Genomic DNA, 21,678 nt, shown 5'->3' with positions numbered 1-21,678 from the left:
CAAGGATATATTGTACAGCACAGAAAATATAGCTAATATTTTATAATAACTATAAATTGAGTATAAGCTTTAAAAATTGTGAATTGCTATGTTGTACACTTGAAACCTATATAATATTGTAAATTAACTATACCTCAATAAATTTTTCAAAAAGTAAAAGAAAAAATTAATAAAAATGCTTTGATAAACTGAAAAAAAGTTGATATCTCTTATAATATACACTATATATAATATTATATAATATATAATACCACTTTATATAGATAGATGCATATGTTCAACTTTAAACAATATCTACAACATCAATATCAAATAGACACACACACATATATATAATATTGATAATTTTGGAATTAAAAAAACAGTAAGAATAATAAAACATTATGGATAATTCAATAAAACAAAGTGTAATTCAATATTGCAATGTAAATTTCTGTGTAAAATGTTTTTCCTGTACCCATTTATTGAAGAGAGAATCCTTTCTAGATTGTATGTTCTTTGCTCCTTTGTCGTAAATTAATTCTTCATATATGTGGGTTTATTTCTGGCCTCTCAATTCTGTTCCGTTGATTTATGTATCTGTTTTTCAGTCAATTCCATGCTGTCTTGATTATTATAGCTTTTTATAGTTTGAAATCAGGGAGTGTGGTACCTCCAGTGTTTTGAGTTCTTCAGCTCCAGAATTTCTGTTTGATTCTTTTAAGAGTTTAAATCTCCTTGGTAAATTATTTTTTCTGTTAATTAATTCATTAATTTTATTCCTGAGCTCATTGAATTGACTTTCGGAGTTCTCTTGTAGCTTGTTGGGGTTTCTTCATGATAGCTATTTTGAATTCTCTATCAGATTGTGATATTCAGTGATTTTAAGATTGGTTTCTGGACAACTGTCATTTTCTTTTTGTGGTACAATGTTACTGTGGATCTTCATGGAGCTTGATGAGTTGTTCCTCTGCTGGCACATTCGAAGTAGTGAATGTCTTTCTATTGTTTTCCAGTACGTGGCACTATAGCAAAGGTTTTTCGTTTCTCTTACCTGCGCTGACTGGTTATATTTGAGAGTAGGCACTTTCCACCCTCTGCTAACTCTGTCATGGGTGTTGCCTAGTGCTGGCATTGTCACTACTTTGGAGTCCTTGGTGCCTTGCTGCTGCTGATGTCACTGGCATTGCTGCCTGAGGCTCCAGGATAGTGGGTGCTTCTGCTCTGTCTGCCATCTCCTGAGTCACGCATAGGCTTGTTCTCCACAGGGGGTGGGGAAAGATGGAGGGAAGTGGGGGTCACAGGTTCCTCTGCAGTGTTCGGAGTTATTGGGTTCACAGGCACTACCACTGGAGGCAGGGGCAAGGGCCTGGAGTTGTGGGTGTCTCCATGGTTAGAAGGACAGAGTCATAGACATTGCTCCCACTGCTGCCCGGTTACCTGTGGCTGCGAGCACCATTGCAGCCAGGAGGCCTGAGTTGTGTGCACTGCCTTCCCTGCTGTAACCATGTTCTCTGGGGCTGAGTTGCTGGGATTACAAGCATCACCTCTGCTGTTCCCTTGGTTACACCTTCTCTAGGTATTCTAGTCCACTCACATTTAGATGTACACTTGGTACATCTAGGAAGGGCATTAGCTGCCAAATCACTGAATAGAAAATTAGACCAGAGATGCTTGATGGATCACAAATTGAACATGAGTGACAATGTAATGATGTTACTTTTACAGTTAAAATGATTATAGGGTGTATTAAAAAGCTCAAAAAAGAAAAATGGAAGTCCAAAGAAAACAAAAACACTAATTCAAAAAGATATATGCACCCCAATGTTCATAGCAGCATTATTTACAATAGCCAAGTTATGGAAGTAATCTAAGTGTTCACCAACAGAAGAATGGATAAAGAAGATGTGATGTGTGTGTGTATATATATATTATATATATATATATTATATATATATACATATATACACACAATGGAATATTTCTCAGCCATAAAAAAGAGTGAAATCTGCCATTTGCAACAATGTGGATGGACCTAGAGGATATTATGCTTAGTAAAATAAGTTGGACAGAGAAAGACAAATGCTCTAAGTTATCACTTATATTTGAAATCTAAAAAATAAAACAAATGAATGTACATAACAAATCAGAAACAGACTCACAGATATAGAGAATAAACCAGTGGTTACCAGTGGGGAGGTGGAAGTGGGATTAAGAGATACAAACTACTATATGTAAAATAAATAAGCAATAAGGATATATTGTACAGCACAGAGAATATAGCCAGTGTTTTACAACTTTAAATGGGGTATCATCTATAAAAATATTGAATCACTATGTCATACACCTGAAACAAATATGTTATAATGTTGTAAATCAATTATAGTTCAATAAAAAAAGAAAAATGGAAGTAAATAAGAAAAGTGAACTAAATGGTAGGAGTTATTCAGTCTGATAAGTGTCTAAAAAGTTCTGGAGAACTGCCATGTTAGAAAGGGATCTTAGAGATTGACGTGTTGGTTACAAAGGTATATACATCTGATAAAACAAAGCACTGTATGCTTTATGTACTTTTTGAAAAACAACATGCAAATTAACCATTAATAAAAAAATAATAATGAGCACATCAACAATATGGTTACAATTAAAATAAAAGAAAAAAAGAAAATGCCCAGTGAGATGAAAATGAAAAGAAAAAAAACAATGGAGAACAATCGGAATCCTAGTAAATGGCTGATGAGATTATCAATCCGTACAAGTGCTTGAGAATCTAGACTTCAGCAGTATCTTCTAAACCTAAACAGATGCATAACCTATGACTTAGCAATTCCACTCTTATGTATATACCCCATACTATGACATACATGTATTCACCAAAAGACATGTACAAGAATGTTCATAGCAATGTTTATCATACATAGCCAAAACCAAGATAGCCTACATGACCATCAACAGTAGAATAGATAAGTAAAATGTATATTAATTCAATAGACAGATTTGAGAATGAACGTACTATACGTACAACGACTTGGACAAAAAAACATGATGTTAAATAAAAGGAGCAAAATACAAAAGAGTCATAATGTGTGGTTCAGTTATACAGTTTAAAATCAGGCAAATTTACTCTGTGGTGTTCGAGGTCAAGAAAGTCGTTACCCTTAGATGGGAGTTGTAGGGACTGATGCGAGGAGGGGTAAGACGTTATGGGTATAATAATGTTTTGCGTACTGGCTTGGGTGCTGGTTGCATCGGTGGCTTTATATTGCGAAACTGCAATGAGCTGTACAATTTATGATTTATGTTTTACCTCCAAAGAAAGGTTACAGAGAATTTTTAAAATCTCACAGCACTGGCCACAGGAAAACCGTATGTGAGAAGGAATTAAAAGCCAACGTGAGGGCTTCCCTGGTGGCGCAGTGGTTGAGAGTTCGCCTGCCGATGCAGGGGAAACGGGTTCGTGTCCCGATCCGGGAAGACTCCACATGTCGCGGAGCGCCTGGGCCCATGAGCCATGGCCGCTGAGCCTGCGTGTCCGGAGCCTGTGCTCCGCAATGGGAGAGGCCACAACAGTGAGAGGCCCGCGTACCGCAAAATAAATAAATAAAAGCCTACGTGAGAGCAGAATAACAGAGATCCACCTTTTCCAGGGAAAGGATGAGATGTTGGCAATGAGGATTAGAATGGGAGTGAGTTACAGAAAAACAAATTAAAAAATATTGGGCCCAGAAAGGGAGCCAGAAACCAAATGTAAAACATGTAGTGAGTAACCTAGCCCAGTTTCAGTCAAGTGGGGTAGATGGGAAATGTTATGAGGCTTATTTATTTAATTAATTAATTTATTTTAATCGTCTGGGAAAAGGTAGGGTTAGTTCTAGGGAATCCATCTAAAATTTAGCAGCAGGGAAAGAGGGACCAACATGGAACCCACATGGTACTTAGAGGTAAAAGCAGGCTACACTGGTTGAGTGTTACATAGATTAGTACTGAGCTTTCCTCTCTCCTGTCTGCAGTGTGCTGGGAAAAATGGAGACAGATCAGGAAACCAAAAGACACAGGCAAAATGGGACTATTCAGTTTCTTTACCAGTTTAACTATTTTCATTACAACATTCAAGTCCTTGGCCTTCCTATAGCTGTAGCAAAGGCTAGTCTCAAATCCTTCCCACATGAGAACTACCTATGTACTATATGTACAGCAAATCTCTCTGAGGTTGGGGGAGAGATCAGGCTCAGTGCAACTGGATGATGCCTTGCAGAACAATTAGCCAGGGCAAGATTTATTAATAGATTCACTCCTTAATATGAATAACAATATCGGCATATTCCCAGATATGCCTGTTCCATTAGGTGTTAGAAACATATTCAAAATTGAATTGATGATCATTTTCATTTACTTCATTCACAAAATATTTCTTCACTGATAAATAAAACAGGATTTTTAACCAATGCAGTTAGATATTTCCTTGTTACTTACTTCTATTTCTTTCAAAATAGATTTTTGAGGGTTTTTGTTTGTTTTCTAACCACATTTAAGCATGCTATTTTTCTAGTCTATTTTTCTCACAGAACTGAAGAACAGTCATTGAAATGGAAACTTCTCAGAAATTTGACATTATGAAATTTCATATTCAAAGATAATATCAAATATAAGGTACCTGCCCTATTTCAGTGTCAGTTTACAGTTAACAGGCGTCTCTAATACTTTCAGAATGTAATTGAAAACAAAAGACAAATTAGATTTTACCAGTTCTTCTTGGAAATATAGCTTGATTTGAAATAAAATATTCAAGGTAGTTATTTGTTGTTCAACTACATTTAGTAACATGAAGAGCGTAAAGGATTTAAGTAAATAAAATATTTAATTTCTTAATATGTGGGATTTCTGAAGCTAGATTAGTATACTGTGCAAATGAGAAGTTGGGAACATTCTGTTTCACAAAGGCTTTTTCACACGTTATATAATTTGTCATGGTTTCCTTTGAGAAGGGAGATTTAGTATATCCCAGAGGCCGTTTATTTTCTACAAATATTTACTGACTACTTTCTATGTACATAGCCCCATGATAGTATAATTAGGGCATTGTCATTACAGAGTTCTTGTGTAGTTTGGTGTAAATAATATTCAGCATAAGTATAAACCTTCATAATTGACATAACATTTCCATCCATAAAGTGTCATATGATCATCCTAAAGAGTACTGTGAAATAATTTCCCCATTTTAAAGAGAAGGATGTGCTGTGACTCGAGTTTACCTGCCTGAGATCACACATTTAGCAAATGGAACTTGAACCCAGAATCTCCTGTGCTTTGCAAGGCCCTTCACCATTTTACTTTTTACATCTCCTTATTTATAGACAGTTACCTTATTCAAAACCCACAGTAGTTGTTGGTATGTGATACATATATGCGCAGTGATAACTATTATAGCACACATTTCAAATGTCTTGGGAAATAATCATGTGAATAACACCTAAATTTAAAGTGAAATATGTTTCTGAAGCATATGAAATTTGGAACCCAGAAAAAAAGAAAATATAGTTATGTTACATTATAAAAGATATAAAAACACAGAATTTTACTTTCAAAATTCTACCATATCTACAAAAGTATATGCAAAATTTAATTACCTTGCATATGTTTTATTTATATGTGTATGATATGTTCAATATCTTTCTTCTAGACTAATTCCACAAAGAAGTTTAAAAGTGATGGAAAACAGGATAGAGTATTCCAAAATCAAGGAAAGAAAAAAATTTTACAGATTCTACTTGTGAAAAGTAAGATTTAAGGTCAAGATACATTAAATCTTTATTGTAAATCCTTATGTAAGTCCTGCATCTATGGCCTGCCATGGGTTTTTGCACTTGTTTTTACCTATGCCTGAAATGCTTTTTCTCCAGGGATCCTACTGGTTCTCATTCTCACTGCTCTGAGGTCTTTGTCTGAATGTCATCTTTTCAGTTCAGACCTTCCTTTGCCACCCTATTTAAAAGTATAACACTACTTGCAGAACTGTCTAGTCTTCGTGTTTTACTACATAGCATATATCACAGTCTAACACCCTGTATATTTTATAGATTCATTTTATTTGTTGACTGTCTCCTTTTACTAGTGTGAGCTCCATAAGGGTAGAGTAAAGATTTTGATCTGTTTTGCTAACTGTTGTATTCCCAGTACCTAGAAAAGAGGTAGATACTGGGCTGGTATTTGGTAACTTTTCTACACAAAGAAAGCGAGATGGATGGAAGGAAGGAAGGAAGGAAGGAAGGAGGGAGGAAAAGAGGAGGGAAGGAAGGAAGAGGGAGAGAAGAAAGTAAAATAAATGAAGGGAGTTAGGGAGAGATGGAAGAAGGAAGAAAAGAAATAAAGGGGGGGGACAGAGGAAAGCCAAAAGGTGAGTGAAAGAATAGTATTTTGCGTATTACCTTTATAAGAAAGTACCATTGGTAACATCAACTATTAATTTTTGCTTTTAATTAGTATCCCTGCTACTACTAATAGACCTAGAGAAAAAAGCATTAATTAGAAAAGAAAACAGAAAAATAAAGAAAGGAAGACTCATGAAGATGAGAAAAAGAAATAATATATACAATGAACCAGAACTGGCCTTGACAGTTTGTTTTATTTTGTTTGATGCTCATAAAGGAATCTGTGAGACAAGGAACCTTGAGGTTTGCCAAAGGTCCCTGAGCAATTAAGTTGGAGGCAGTGCTGGCGCAAGCACCCAGGGGAACCTAAGGATGGAGAGATAGTGAGAGGCAGAGCAGAGTATAAACTCAAGTTTCCAATGCCTAACCCTAGGCTTTTTTTTTTTTTTTTTTTTTTGCGGTACGCGGGCTTCTCACTGTTGTGGCCTCTCCCGCCGCGGAGCACAGGCTCCGGACGCGCAGGCCCAGCGGCCATGGCCCACGGGCCCAGGCGCTCCGCGGCATGTGGGATCCTCCCAGACCGGGGCACGAACCCGCGTCCCCTGCATCGGCAGGCGGACTCTCAACCACTGCACCACCAGGGAAGCCCCTAACCCTAGGCTTTTTAAAGCTTCCTCAGACAAAGAAAAAATGAAGACTGAAGAGGGAAAGTAAATCAGGTATCACTTCAAAATGTGTGTCAAGGTATTTTTTAGCAGTGTCATAATTTATCCTAGTAAAGGTATTTTCATTTATATTTGAAGATTGATTTACACATTGAAAAGCTATTACCTAAATAAGCACAACATTATTTGCTTTGAGACAACAACATACGTATTAATACCACCACTCTATTTTCTAGGAATTTATCCAGAAATAATGTTCAAGGGTGTGTACAAAGGCATAATAAGTGTATTTACTTCAGCTTGCCATAGGCGGTGGTATGGAAACCTTCTGCTGTATTAACAATAAATAAGATATCTAGAATCAATAGTAAGATAATATTTTAGAGACTTACCTAGGATTTTGCTATAGTATGAATTCCATTGTCCCCAGTAGGACTGAAATATATAATCTTGCAGTGGATAAGATATGGTATTTTTAACCCTTTCGCCAAAGGACATCTGGTCAGTGAGCTCTGAAAGTGCTGCAGGTACATAGGAGGCAGGTGCTGGGATTTTTCCACAGTGTCTCTCTACTGCTGAGGCTGGAGAGAACTTCAACATGTACATAAATGGAATTCCTGATTTCAGAGCAACCAGGTCTCCACAGATTGTTACTGGGTCGGCTAGCAGCACATCAAAGCCTCCTTTCTGAAGTCTTGCCATTAACTTGGGGTTCTTTAATACTCAATCACAGATTTGTATATTAATCTGAAAAAAAGTATGTAGGAGTTTTCCTAGTTCTTTGTAAAAAGTCCAGAGCATGAGAGGAGTCAGTCTGTGATCTATCCACAGCATTATCAGATGTTCAATTAAGGAGCCGATGTTGCTTTTCTTGTAGGAAACAGATATCACCTCAAAATTCACAAGAGAATCATCACTGGAGTTGACGAATAGAGTCGCTGATGAAGCCTGTACAGTCACATTGTGATTTCTTTGATTCAACTCTTCCAAAATGATCTTAATGTTTAACCGGTGGCTACCATCCGTTGGCTAAATTAGCACATTCCCACTTAGAACAATTTCAATCGGAGTCAAATTAAAAATCAGAAGATGGGAAAACTTCTTAGGCACGGTGATATCCATTATGGAAACCATCCTACTACCGATCTTTTAAGACGAAAAGAAACTTTCAAAGTATATTTAGGTAGATTATTTTTTCAAACAAAATAATATTTAATGCGATGGCTACACTCATTCATAAGTCAATTGATCTATAGACTAAAAGGAAAACAATATAACTCAAATTCTTGAATATATTAATATGATTAGTCCAACAAAAGAAATGAAATCTGGCCCTATTTTAAAGAAAAAGAAGCAGGCAGGTTATAAACCTGATATCTGTGTTCTCTGTGAAAATAACCATAATTTATAAAATGTGCCTTCAATTTAGTATACCTTTCCCCAAATTGTTAAATGAAAAATAATATTTCTCACTGCTAAAGTCACTTTGCCAAAACTTGCAGAACTTTCAAGCTGGATATCTTTATTATAAGGCATTTCTACATGCATTGTCTGACTCAATCCTTTTCATAATCTTGTTTAGCAGAAGTGATTTACTCCATTTCATGGATAATGAAAGTAATGTTGAATTGCATATCCAGAAGCATATTTGACAGAGTAGTACAATTGGGACAACAATCATAACACTATTTCACTCATTTCTGGCTTTTTACAATGTCATGTCTCATCTTTGTTAAGTTTCAGGAACTTTGGCAATGCCCAGTGACCAGCATTATTATCATTTCCCCATGTCTCATAGTTAGGAAAATATTAAAAACAAGCTTCCCTTAGAGGATGTTTGCTCAAACACTTCAAGAAGTTTTAGATTAATTGGGTAATAGAGTTAATTACTACACATTTGATAGAGGACTGTTTTCTTCTCTGATAAAGCAAATTAATCACTGTCTCCTTATTACAGGGAAATTTTAATTTTCTTCCCTATGATATCTTTATACACAGTCAAGGAGATAGCAACCAGCACCCTGAGAAAACATACGCTTTTTACTCAGAGCTGTTTAGTAGCTTAAATTAGGTGAACTCTAGATTTCAACAACCCTGGATTCAAAAACTGACCTTTAACAAGATTTGTGACCCTGATGAATTACCTAGATCCTCTCAGCCTTAGTTTTCTCATGTGTAAATGAGAGATGATGCTAATTTGTTATATTAAGTTGTAAATTAGCAATAATATCTGCAAAGCTGCTTTGCAGACTGCTTGGTTCAGAGCAAGAGTTTAGTAATGTTAGCAGTTTAATAAATTTGCCTAAAGATTGACCAGTAAATCAGTGGGTTAGCTACAGAATTACTGGCTAGACATGGATGTAATGATACATGTTAGTTGAGGTTCTTAGTGAATGCCAAACTGAACAAGGGCAAATATATACTGGTGCTATTTTAAAAGTTAAAATCTTTGAAAGCTGCCATTAAAAAGAGAAAATAAGAACAAATAAAGTGATTAAAAGGATAGAAACCGGGAACTGAGATTGGAAATTAAGTGCTGGGTTTTCTCTTTATGATCTTTTGCCCTTGAATTGTCATTTCAGGACCTTAAGGAACAAAAGGACCAGGAAGGCAGAGAAAGGGAAAGAGGAGAGAGAGAAGTTATGCTTTTAGAATGATTGTATTTGTGTCCTTTCAAGAGCTAGCCTCAATTTGGTTATAGGGGCAGTAATTTTAAAATTAATTACATTTTGAAACAAAACAGTAGGAGAAGAGTATGACTAATCTTGATGGCCATTAAAATGGCCTAGTGAAGAGAATTTAAAATAGCTTCATAAAGAAATCTGTTGCTGTCATGACCTTATTATAAAAAGGAGACAAAACACAACAACATATAAAGGATAACTGAAAGTTCATTTATAAAATACTGAGATTTGTTCAGTTATTGAAGTCCTTGTAAGTATAATAATTAATTAGCCATTACTCACTAGCAACAGCTATGATAACATTTAAAAGCTTATCAAAATATACCCAAGAATCAAATGCAGGTAGGCAGCCCTAAATTACCCTGCATTTAAAAAAAAATTCAAGCGTTCAAGGAGTTAACTTTCCACTGTTAGGTGGTCTCTTCAGGACAATAATAAAATTATATAATTTAATAAAAACAATAAGAGATAATAGAATTAATTAGTAGCTGATATATATATATATATATTATTTTTGTTTTAAAATTATTCTTGGATGTTAAAATGTTTAATCTCACTACCATCAATGTAGAGTTCTGTTCCATTTATTCTATGGTTTCCTGTATACCTGAAATGCTTCATAATTTGCAAATTCAAAAATGATGAAGAGATTAAAAAATAAATTATGTTTGGGGACATATGCAGTATAAGCTTAGATTTAAATTTCCATCAGTGAAAAAATAGTATGCTAAATATGCATAATTTCATGAAATAATGAAGTTCTGTAATTTAAAACAATCACATATTTGTTTGCTTTATGAGTTCACTTATAGCTCTTCTGAATACGGTTTCAGTAATAGCATGTGGGATTGTCATTCTATAGCCAACATAGGTCCAGTTTGCCCATCTCCATCATTTTGTATGTAAGAAAATAGACTAAGAGAGGTTTAAATAATCTGAAAGTCACAATACTGGAAATGCATAAGTATTCTGGTTCCCAGTCCAATGTTCCTTCTTCTATAATTTACTTTTTAAATTGAATAGTTGAGATATATTTTATAACAGTAAAAATTAGAAAATATTACATTTCACAATGGTGAATATTTGATGATGACATCTTAAACATAACTAAAGAGCTCAGAAAATAATTTAAAAAACATATGCCTGTGAAACAATACATAAGTACCATGAGTGAAAAATAGATTAGTCATAGAAAATTTGCACCAATTATGATATTGTTCTTGTACTTTGAATTGTTGGAGAGGAAAAAAACTTTCCCTCTACCTTTTCTAGGTTATTTTGGCTCATCTAAAAATTAAATCGATGTGACACAGATGAACAGGAGAAAACCAAATTTAGTGACATGCAGGGTCTCCTCAAGACTATGAGGCCCAAGAACAAGTTAGGCAACTGAGGCCTATATGCCACCTGAGGGAAGGAGAATGGGGTAAGGGTTTGGGGCTTTAGAGTGGAGGAAGGCAATTCACATAGAGATGGAAAAACAAATATTTGGTAAATGAATATTTGCTGTGCCATAGAGACAATGGGACACAGATTGGACTTTGGTCTCCAGGCCCTGTTGAGTTTCCCTACCACAGTAGGTGTTGTTCTCTGTAGATTTCTCTGGTGAGAGGGCTCTGCCTGGACAGGGCCTCGTATCTAAATTCTTTTAAGCAGTTAAAGGGAAGGTAAAAAGAAAGACTTCCTGAGTCTTTGTCTCTTGAAAGCAATCAGCTTCAGATAATCCTCAAGCCAAAGAGACATTTTGGGGTGGAGGATTTTGTTCCCCTCAGAATCAATTGCTCCTTTTCATTCTCTATTTTGAAAGAGAGGACTCCAAAGGATAATAAAACAGACATAAATTTTTCAGAATAAGATTTAATGAGGTTTTGTTGGAGAATGTTAGTCATCTGTATAAAACTAAATTAGAGTTAAAATATCTTAAAATGTATAATGCTATTAGTTTGAATTGAGAATGTTTAAAACAACACTTTTGTACAGGAGTTTTTCTTACAAATTTTTTCCCCAAACACATGCCCTGCCTTGAAGCTTTCCTCTTTCTGTGCATTGCCCTGGATGCTAGGATTTAATTGTGCTGATCATTTCTCATTGTCACTCAGATTTGGAGGTGGCTCCAGAGGCCACAAAAGCCTACAAACCAGTCTTCACACTGTTTTAGGAACCTGAGTAATCAACTCTTTAGTAACTTTAAAGTTTTAGCCTTACATTAGTACTTCAATTTTATTTGAGTTCCTTGATTGGCATTTAGTTAATTCATTTGAAATTGTATTTGTTTTTATTTTCTTCATTTATACATTTTTAATATGATGGATTGTCTCTTTTTTTTTTAACAACTTTTTTGGAGTATAATTGCTTTATAATGGTGTGTTAGTTTCTGCTGTATAACAAAGTGAATCAGCTATACATATACAAATATCCCCATATCTCCTCCCTCTTGTGTCTCCCTCCCACTCTCCCAATCCCACCTCTCTAGGTGGACACAAAGCACCGAACTGATCTACCTGTGCTATGCAGCTCCTTCCCACTAGCTATCTATTTTACATTTGGTAGTGTATATATGTCCATGCCACTCTCTCACTTTGTCCCAGCTTACCCTTCCCCCTCCCCATGTCCTCAAGTCCATTCTCCATGTCTGCTCTTCATTCCTGTCCTTCCCCTAGGTTCTTCAGAACCATTTAAAATATTTTTAGATTCCATATATATGTGTTAGCATACAGTACTTACTTTTCTCTTTCTGACTTCCTTCACTCTGTATGACAGACTCTAGGTCCATCCACCTCACTAGAAATAACACAGTTTTGTTTCTTTCTATGGCTGAGTAATAGTCCATTGCATATATGTGCCACATCTTCTTTATCCATTCATCTGTCGATGGACACTTAGATTGCTTCCATGTCCTGGCTATTGTAAATAGAGCTTCAATGAACATTGTGGCACATGACTCTTTTTGAATTACCGTTTTTTCAGGTTATATGCCCCATAGTGGGATTGATGGGTTGTATGGTAGTTTTATTTTTAAATTTTTAAGGAACCTCCATAGTGTTCTCCATAGTGGCTGTATCAATTTACATTCCCACCAACAGTGCAAGAGGGTTCCCTTTTCTCCACACCCTTTCCAGAATTTATTGTTTGTAGATTTTTTGAGGATGGACAGGGTGAGGTGATACCTCATTGTAGCTTTAATTTGCATTTCTCTAGTGATTAGGGATGTTGAACATTCTTTCATGTGTTTGCTGGCAATCTGTACATCTTCTTTGGAGAAATGTCTATTAAGGTCTTCTGCCCATTTTTGGATTGGGCTCTTTGTTGTTTTGATATTGAGCTGCATGGGCTGCTTGTAAATTTTGAGATTAATCCTTTGTCAGTTGTTTCATTTGCAAATATTTTCTCCCATTCTGAAGGTTGTATTTTGGTCTTGTTTATGGTTTCTTTTGCTGTGCAAAAGTTTTTAAGTTTCATTAGGTCCCATTTGTTTTTTTTGTTTTTATTTCCATTTCTCTAGGAGGTGGGTCAAAAAGGATCTTGCTGTGATTTATGTCATAGAGTGTTCTGCCTATGTTTTCCTCTAAGAGTTTTACAGTGTCTGGCCTTATATTTAGGTCTTAAATCCATTTTGAGTTTATTTTTGTGTATGGTGTTAGGGAGTGTTATAATTTCATTATTTTACATGTAGCTGTCCAGTTTTCCCAGTACCACTTATTGAAGAGGCTATCGTTTCTCCATTGTATATTATTGCCTCTTTTATCAAAGGTAAGGTGACCATATGTGCATGGGTTTATTTCTGGGCTTTCTATTCTGTTCCATTGATTTATATATATATATATTTTTTGGCCAGTACCATACTATCTTGATTACTGTAGCTTTGTAGTATAGTCTGAAGTCAGGGAGCCTGATTCCTCCAGCTCCATTTTTCTTTTTCAAGTTTGCTTTGGCTATTCGAGGTCTTTTGTGTTTCCATACAAATTGTGAAATTTTTGGTTCTAGTTCTGTGAAAAGTGCAATTGGAAGTTTGGTAGAGATTGCATTGAATCTGTAGATTGCTTTGAGTAGTATAATCATTTTCACAATGCTGATTCTTCCAATCCAAGAACATGTTATATCTCTCCATCTGTTTGTATCATGTTTAATTTCTTTTATCAGTGTCTTATAATTTTCTGCATACAGGTCTTTTGTCTCCTGAGGTATGTTTATTCCTAGGTATTTTGTTATTTTTATTGCAATGGTAAATGGGAGTGTTTCCTTAATTTCTCTTTCATATTTTTCAGCTTTAGTGTATAGGAATGCAAAAGATTTCTGTGCATTAATTCTACCAGAAAACTACTAGAGCTAATCAATGAATTTGGTAAAGTAGCCAGATATAAAATTAATGCACAGAAATCTAATTTGAAATTTTAAACTTAGGTGAACTTTCCTTTTTTCCCTTTGTTTTATCCTGTATACACTGAATATTGTCTAAAGCTTTCTTTTTAGCCCTGGGTCTGGCATTAATTCCTTCACCACTTCCTTGATTGTAACCTCAGGCAAGTTACTCAGCCTCATTACAAACTAGGGGAGAATGACAGTGCCTATTTTCTGTAGTTATGAGTACTAAACAAAGCAATGCATGTAAATTATTCAGAATAGCATTTGCACTCAATAAATGTTAGCTATATTTGATATTGTAGGGAGAGAATCTGACTTTAAAATGATCAATTTAACCAGATCAGATCACCTAGATCTCATCACTTAGACCCACCTCCCCTCTTCCACTACTCAGACAATGGCCCCCGGGGGCACCTGAGCTTCAGTGCAGATGTTCCCAAACACTTGCAATTTTCTCCACAAGAGTCAGTCATGCTCAATCTCCAGGCGCATCACAAATGATCTATCACTAACAATATATGCAGTTGCAAAGTTCAAAAATGATTTAAGAAATACACAGATATAAAGCTCAAGATTATACCTACAAAGATTAAAACCTTCATTCCCTTTCATTGAGTGGGAGCAAAAAAGAGTGAAAGCTCTTTCTGGGAATTGTGCATGTCCCACAGCAAGTTCCATCTTTGTTGTCATGCCGCCTATGGCTATCATCTGGCTGATGGGTAATTGTGTAAAAGAGAATGCTACCAGTGGTGATTTGAAAAATTCTAACCAATCAAGATTAACTTAAATTTTGAAATAGAAGAAGAAAGGAAGGAAGGAGAGAGGGAAGCAAAGGAAAGACAGGAAGAGAATAAAAGAAAGAAAAAGAATGTTCCAAACCAAAATGTATTACTCTTCAGGGAAAAGAAGAGTATATTCCAATATGCTTTTTCTCTTTTAAAATGACAACTGGAAATCAAGCACTGTGCAGATACACACACTCAAATATGTCTAATTTCTAGCACTTTATTTTACATTAATTACCTGTGCTTAGTGAGTACCTCGTTCATGTGAAGATCTGAATACTATGGTCAAGCTTTTTTCTTTTATGAAGGTCTACAGTTTTTCCTATTGAACTTAATATATTTGCATGATTATCTATTGTTATTATAGATGGCATTCGTTTTTAGAGATTATTCATATATAAAAATACATTGTATATTTATATAAATCTAATATGTAAAAGTTACTCACAAAAAAATATTTGTTTTTATAGTGGCCACAAGGTAAAACTGTTGGTAGCAAGATGTAGTATTTATGGATTATAAATATTTTTACTGGCATTAAAATGCTACATTATCATTTCCCTAAATGTTTCCCCAATTTTGGTGGCAGCTTTTTTGTTGTTAATATAAACAAAAATAAAATTTACCTGGATCAACTTTAGACAAATATATTTGAAATCTGCAGAAGCCGTTTCTAACTTTCAGTTAAAGTGAAGCTCTCTTAAGACCAGAAAGCTATCCTCAGGCAAATTATCCCAGGCAACAGAATTGCTATGCCTAAAGGAATAACAAGGTGCCTAGTGATAACATGGCCCAATTAAATTCAATTCAGCAAATTAAATAGGTGAGAAATAGAATAGCAGATTGTAAAAACTAAATATATTGAAAGGAAGAAGAAAAGTACCCAAGAAAGTTTAAACCTAAAATATTCTGAATAATTGATGAATTTGTTCCTGAAGATTTTAAAGGAGAGAAAAATTGTTCTAGACGCTTTGGTGTCAGAAAGAATTGTTTGAAAATTCTTTCAACCTAATAGCTATATGATTTGATTTTAACATGTTCACTATTTCTAAGCCTCAATATTCTCATTTGTGATAGTAGATTTTTCTTCACAAGTTCATTGCAAGGATTAAGGTATATATTACATGTGAAGCAATTATCAACAAATATTGCCTGCTCTTACTATAATGATATCCAGGAGTTTCAACCAAATACCTGTTACCTGAAATAAAAGAAGTAATTTTCACATGATAATATCCAATTCCTAGCAATTAGCAGAGATGGACTCACTCTGAGATCTTATAGCATACCACTGCAGAAAAATAATGTTATAGAAAGAAAGTTGTCCTCTATTTATTTACTCAGGTGTGACAATTTGACAACTGAGTAGATATGGATTTGTTGCAATGACTTTGATTAGAACAGTCAAGCTAAATTAAAAGGTAAATTCAAATTACAAATTGGAAATAAGTTATTTTTCCAAGTCAGTTCCGTTCATCATCCTCATTTATCATTCCACATGTACAAAGTCTTGCAAAAAAATAAATTGCTCCGCCATGTCAGTACTTTCATTTCTTACCTGACCTTTGGAATATGAGTGCTCAAGTCCCTGGACATCAATAAGAATATTGTGTTATAGTACAACAAAGTTTAAATAGCCATTCTAAGTCGGAAGAGTGTAATTTGATTAGAAACATGAGATTATCAAAATCAGAGAGTAAGAACCTTTCTAGAAATCTTCATTACATTCCCATGAAAAAATTGTTAAGAAATATTATTCTAATATCTTAAGATGGGAAAATAGTGTGGTTTTATTACCAGTATTAACTTACAAGCAAAATACAATGAAACATGTGATTTTGACATTGCCAGCATGGAGAAGGTTTATCTAGGGATAATTTCACCAACATAAATAAAGAACATCGTAATCCTGATAATTATTATCTCAAGTTGAGAACAAGTAGTTGATAAAAACATAAGTGATGAGATGAAAATGTAGACACATACTGTGACCAAGGAACTCTCCATGTACATTCCTCTAGTTCATTAACTGAGATTCTGCACATGTTCAGATGTCACTGTTAGTTTACTACATGCATGAGGAGATTAAAGAGTTTTCAAAATCTTGACAGCTTTGTTGCCTTATAAAATTGCCATTTCTTTGTCCTCTTTCTTAATTTTTAAGGTCCAGTTTTAGCCCTATGATGTTGACCATTCACTTTTATCTTCGTAGGGTAGTTCACGATTGTCATAGTAGCTGAGCTTATTCTCTCTAAGAATCAGAACAGGTAGACTTTTGTTTGGATTCCAGGAGATAAATATCTGTTTTTGAGTTTGGGAGCAACTATTTAATATATCCAGAGAATATGATCAGCCACTTGTAACTTACATCTCTCTTCATACTCCTCACCCATAAACCCACTCATATACTGTCAATTAATTTATAACAAAGGAGCCAAGAATATACAGTGGAGAAGACAGACTCTTCAATAAATCATGTTGGAAAAACTGCACAACCACATGTGAAACAATGAAACTGGACCCCTATCTTACATCATGTACAAAAATTAACTTGAAATGGTTTAAAGACTTTTGTGGTTTGAACTGAAACCACAAAACTCCTAGAAGAAAATATAGGTGCTAAGCTCCTTGACATAGGTCTTGATGATGTTTTTTGGATTTACTACCAAAAGCAAAAGCAACAAAAGAAAATATAAACAAGTAGGACTACCTCAAACTTAAAAGCTTCTGCACAAAAAAGGAAACTATCAACAAAATAAAAAGGCAACCTATCATATGGGAGAAAATATCTGCAAATCATATATCTGATAAGGGGCTAATATCCAAAATATATGAAAACTTATACAACTTAGTAGCAAAAATACAAACAATATGACTGAAAATGGGCAGAGGATCTGAAATGACATTTTTCCAAAGACATATAGATGGCCAACAGATACATGAAAAGGTGTTCAACAACACTAATCATCAAAGAAATGCAAATCAATTTGACCTTCATAAATACTGAATCATCAGTAATACACAGCACACACATGCTATTTTAAGACTCCACAATATTAGGCACACTGTTTCCTTCCCCACACTTAATTTGCAGGAAAATTTATATTCACTGTTTAAAAATTTCCTTTTGAGGTGCAACACCTCAACTCTGAAGTTTTTCAGAATACCACTCTCTCTCGTCACATACTGCCTGTCTCCTTTATACTATCTCTGTCCTTTATGCATATTTCCATTACTCACCTCATTCATACTGTAAGTATTCCTTTTCATGTCTGACATCTCTTCTGCTTGACTGTGAAATCCTTGAATCCAAGAACTTGGTCTCAGTCTTTGTTGTAACCTCTCTATCTAAGGGAGAGCCTAGTAAACAGTAGGAAATCTATGTGCAATAATCAAACATTTTCCATAAACATGTATGTTTTTAAATACACATGCACAAATGTTTACAATAATGGGCTTGTAGACAGCTTAATTTCTTCCAGCTTTTTGCATACCCCACTGAAGTTTCTAGGCAATTTCTATTTTCAGTGCAATATCTAAATGAGAATTTAGTCCTATTTTTAAACTTAGGTATTTGTCACCAGAATGTTATCCATAAAAGAACTTATTTGGTACCTTCAAGTCCATAAAATTAGAAAACAACACACTGTAGCTGCAAATCATAGTGTCTTTTATGTTCTTTCCTGCTGTCAAATGATAGTAATAGACAGTAATCAATATGTAGGATTGAAGAAGAATAGCCATAGGGAAATAGAGAAGAAGTGATACAAAGCTCTGTTTGCTCAAACTTAAATAATAAAAAATGTAACATACCCAAAGCTTTACTATAGTAGGAATCCCATGATTTCCAAAGCATATTAAACATGTAGTCCTGTAGATGGTAGGAAATGAAATTTCTTATTCTGTCGGTGAAAGACATCTGGTCAGTAAGTTCTGATAAAATAGCAGGAACATAGGAAGGAGGGTATGGTACCTTCCCGCAGTGTTTTTCCACTGTTGAGGCTGGAGAAAACCTCAAAGAGTATATAAATGGAATTCCCAGTTTTAAAGCTATTATATCACCACAAGGAAATACTGGATCTGACACCAAGACCTCAAATTTGCTTTTCTTCAGCTTTTCCATTAGATTTTGGTTTTTGAGAACACCATCACAGACTTCTCTAGCCACCATATGGAAGTCCTTGATGACTTTGGCCATCTCCTGATAGAATCTCCAAATGGTTAAAGGAGATGGTCTATTTTCCATCCATGTCAAAACAAAGTCCTTGATCAATCCTTCTATTCTTTCTTTGCCAAAGGGCACTTTAGATATTTCAAATATCAGAGATGAGTTAGAAGTCGGTGTGATGAAAAGTGCACCAGAAGCAACTACGACAGTCACATTATGCTCTTTTTTAATTAGCTCATCTATAATTGTCTTAACATTTAGCCAATGACTACCTTCTATTGGCCAAATCAAAACATTCCCACCAAGAGTGGTTCCTAAGAGACTTATCTGAAGAGCCAACAGCAGAATGTTCTTGTTCAACATGATGTCGTTTGATGTAGAAGATTCAATGAGGTTTGGCACAAATGAATTTCTCTGCTTGTTAAGCAAAAAAGGAGAGACAGATTATTTCTAAGTTTTGATTCAAACCACTGATACTCTTAAGAGCCTTCTCTCTACAAAATGATATTAGTCATGGTAGCTCTATAATCATAGTTTTGTGATAATTGGAGATTTAGGGGTATCATGTGTCTTGTCTCTCAACCTGTTGCTTTAGCTTTGGTGATGATTCTGGCTCTCTGATCCTTTTCTTGAAGTTGATCCTTCAACCCTTCCTTTGCATCTTATAATTGTTAAATTATTACTACTAAGCTGCTTAAAGCCACTGTGTATCTCAACTCTACACTCAGGCCTAGGTACCAAAACCTCAGACAGGGCTAGAACTTACTCAGAAATGTAGAGTTGCTAATGCTATAGATTTTCCAAGATTTAATATATTTTATATAATGTCATTAGTAACAATTAAACTTTTAAAGTAGTTCTTAGTTGTTAATAGATAAGATTATTGCAAAGAGAATACTTACAAAATGCAAAGTACAAAGAAATATAGTGAGTGCAATATTTATTACTACTTTAATAATATGTTTAGGAAAATATTTTATGTTAATGAATTACTGAGAAAAAATTACAAGTAAATAAATAAACTATGTGCAAGTAATATATACAAGAGATGATGGGTAATGTTACATGTGAATAGGAGCTATTTGAAAAGAATTGCTAATTCAAACATCCTTCTTTTGAAAGTGCTGCTCAAAAGCTAGCTAAGCCTATGTGAATAAACTATTTTACATCTAGACTCAGATTTTTAAAATTGTTACTAGCATTTAAGTGTTCACTATTTGTCAGACATCGTGCAAAGTGTTTTACATGTATTAATGTCATTTACTTCTCACTAAAGAAAAGATCCAGTGAAGCAGTTACTCTAATTATTCCCACATAAAGAAAGAACCGTTGCTCAGAGAAGTTGAGTAACTTGACAAGTTCATACAGCAAAATAAAGAAGGAACTGGTATTAACAGAATTAAGGTTCCTTGCCTCCCATGGCCTACTGTGTCAAACACTAGGATAGATTAGCCCATGAGAGTATATCATGTCCGCTTATCAACTATAAGACACCTATGTATATGAACCATAAACTGCTCCAAACATGCTGAGACAATATAAAAGACACAATATAAATTTGTGTAAGTCACACCGAATAATGTAGGATCAAGTCATCCCAGTAACATAATCTCTATGAAAACTGTGTATGTGCATGCATATGTCTGTGAGTAAGCAGAGATGAATCTTTTTGTTTTAATGTCTGTTGAAATCAGAAATCTTATTTTTTTTTTTTTTTAGTGATGTCTCTTCTGAGCTCCCCATCACCAAAGATAATCTGTAGTGAAACATTAACTGCTTCATTAAAACAGTTACTACCTTTTACAAAGTACTATTCAAAGCTTAGCAGAATAATCAGTCAGTTCATGGGGTGGATTTCAATTCAAGGCTCTGTGCAGTAGGATTTTATGGTATGCACAAAACTTCTGTCTGCTGCTGTCACCCTGGTCCACAGTTACTTGCCAGGAGACTTTCAAATAGTTGATACACTAGGATGAACAACTTGTCACAGTGTATTACTATTTCATTCATTTTATTTACTAGCAGGGAATCAGATCCAGTTTAAACAACTAAAATATAGTCTTTATTCAGGTTATATGTGTTGACTGGGTACTTACTAGGCACAGAACTCCCTACTAGGCAAAAGATGAATCGAAGAGATACTAATATTCACCTTACAGTCTATCAGAGGAAGATAAGAAAATTGCATACATAAATGTAACAAAAATTGGCATAGCATATTAAAGTCAGCATGATATTATAAAAAGAATTTAGTTTTTAGAATCAGACCAAGAAGTCCTAGCTTAACATTATGCTGCTTAATATTTACAAAGCTTAGGTTTTTCATCTGGAAAATGAAAATTAAAACAACTTAGGATGCTTCTGTGAGTATAAAATAATACAACAAAATAGATAATAAAATATTTATTAATATATAATAAATGAATAACTTACAATAAATACTATAAATTATGTAATTATATATACAATATATAAGATAAATATATATTTAAATAAATAAAATAATATTGATTAAGCAACAAGTATAGTACCTGGAGTAAAAGACATGTTTAAAATCTATTCTCTCTCTCTTTTAATTCCTTCTCCTTCTCTTAATTAGAGAAAATGCTAAGTGCCATCAGATGAAATGACACGGTTAAAAAAACTGTTTCAGAGCTCTACAGAGTA

At 34.6% G+C, this 21,678-nt stretch overlaps 1 protein-coding gene across 1 annotated transcript in view; it reads right to left on the bottom strand.

Moving 5' to 3' along the window:
• Nucleotides 1-19,374, bottom strand: part of LOC101276329 (UDP-glucuronosyltransferase 2A2) — a 47,300-nt gene extending 27,926 nt beyond the window's left edge. The window contains 2 exon segments of the mRNA XM_049708906.1: nucleotides 7,405-8,041; nucleotides 18,664-19,374. Coding sequence (XP_049564863.1) covers nucleotides 7,405-8,041; nucleotides 18,664-19,374 — 1,348 coding nt within the window.
• Nucleotides 19,375-21,678: the final 2,304 nt, after the last annotated feature.

The sequence above is a fragment of the Orcinus orca genome, chromosome 4 (genome assembly GCF_937001465.1).
Source record: "Orcinus orca chromosome 4, mOrcOrc1.1, whole genome shotgun sequence".
Classification (NCBI taxonomy): Eukaryota; Metazoa; Chordata; class Mammalia; order Artiodactyla; family Delphinidae; genus Orcinus; species Orcinus orca.
The sequence above is the reverse complement of the archived record's forward strand: the minus strand, read 5'-3'. Positions and strand labels throughout refer to the sequence as shown.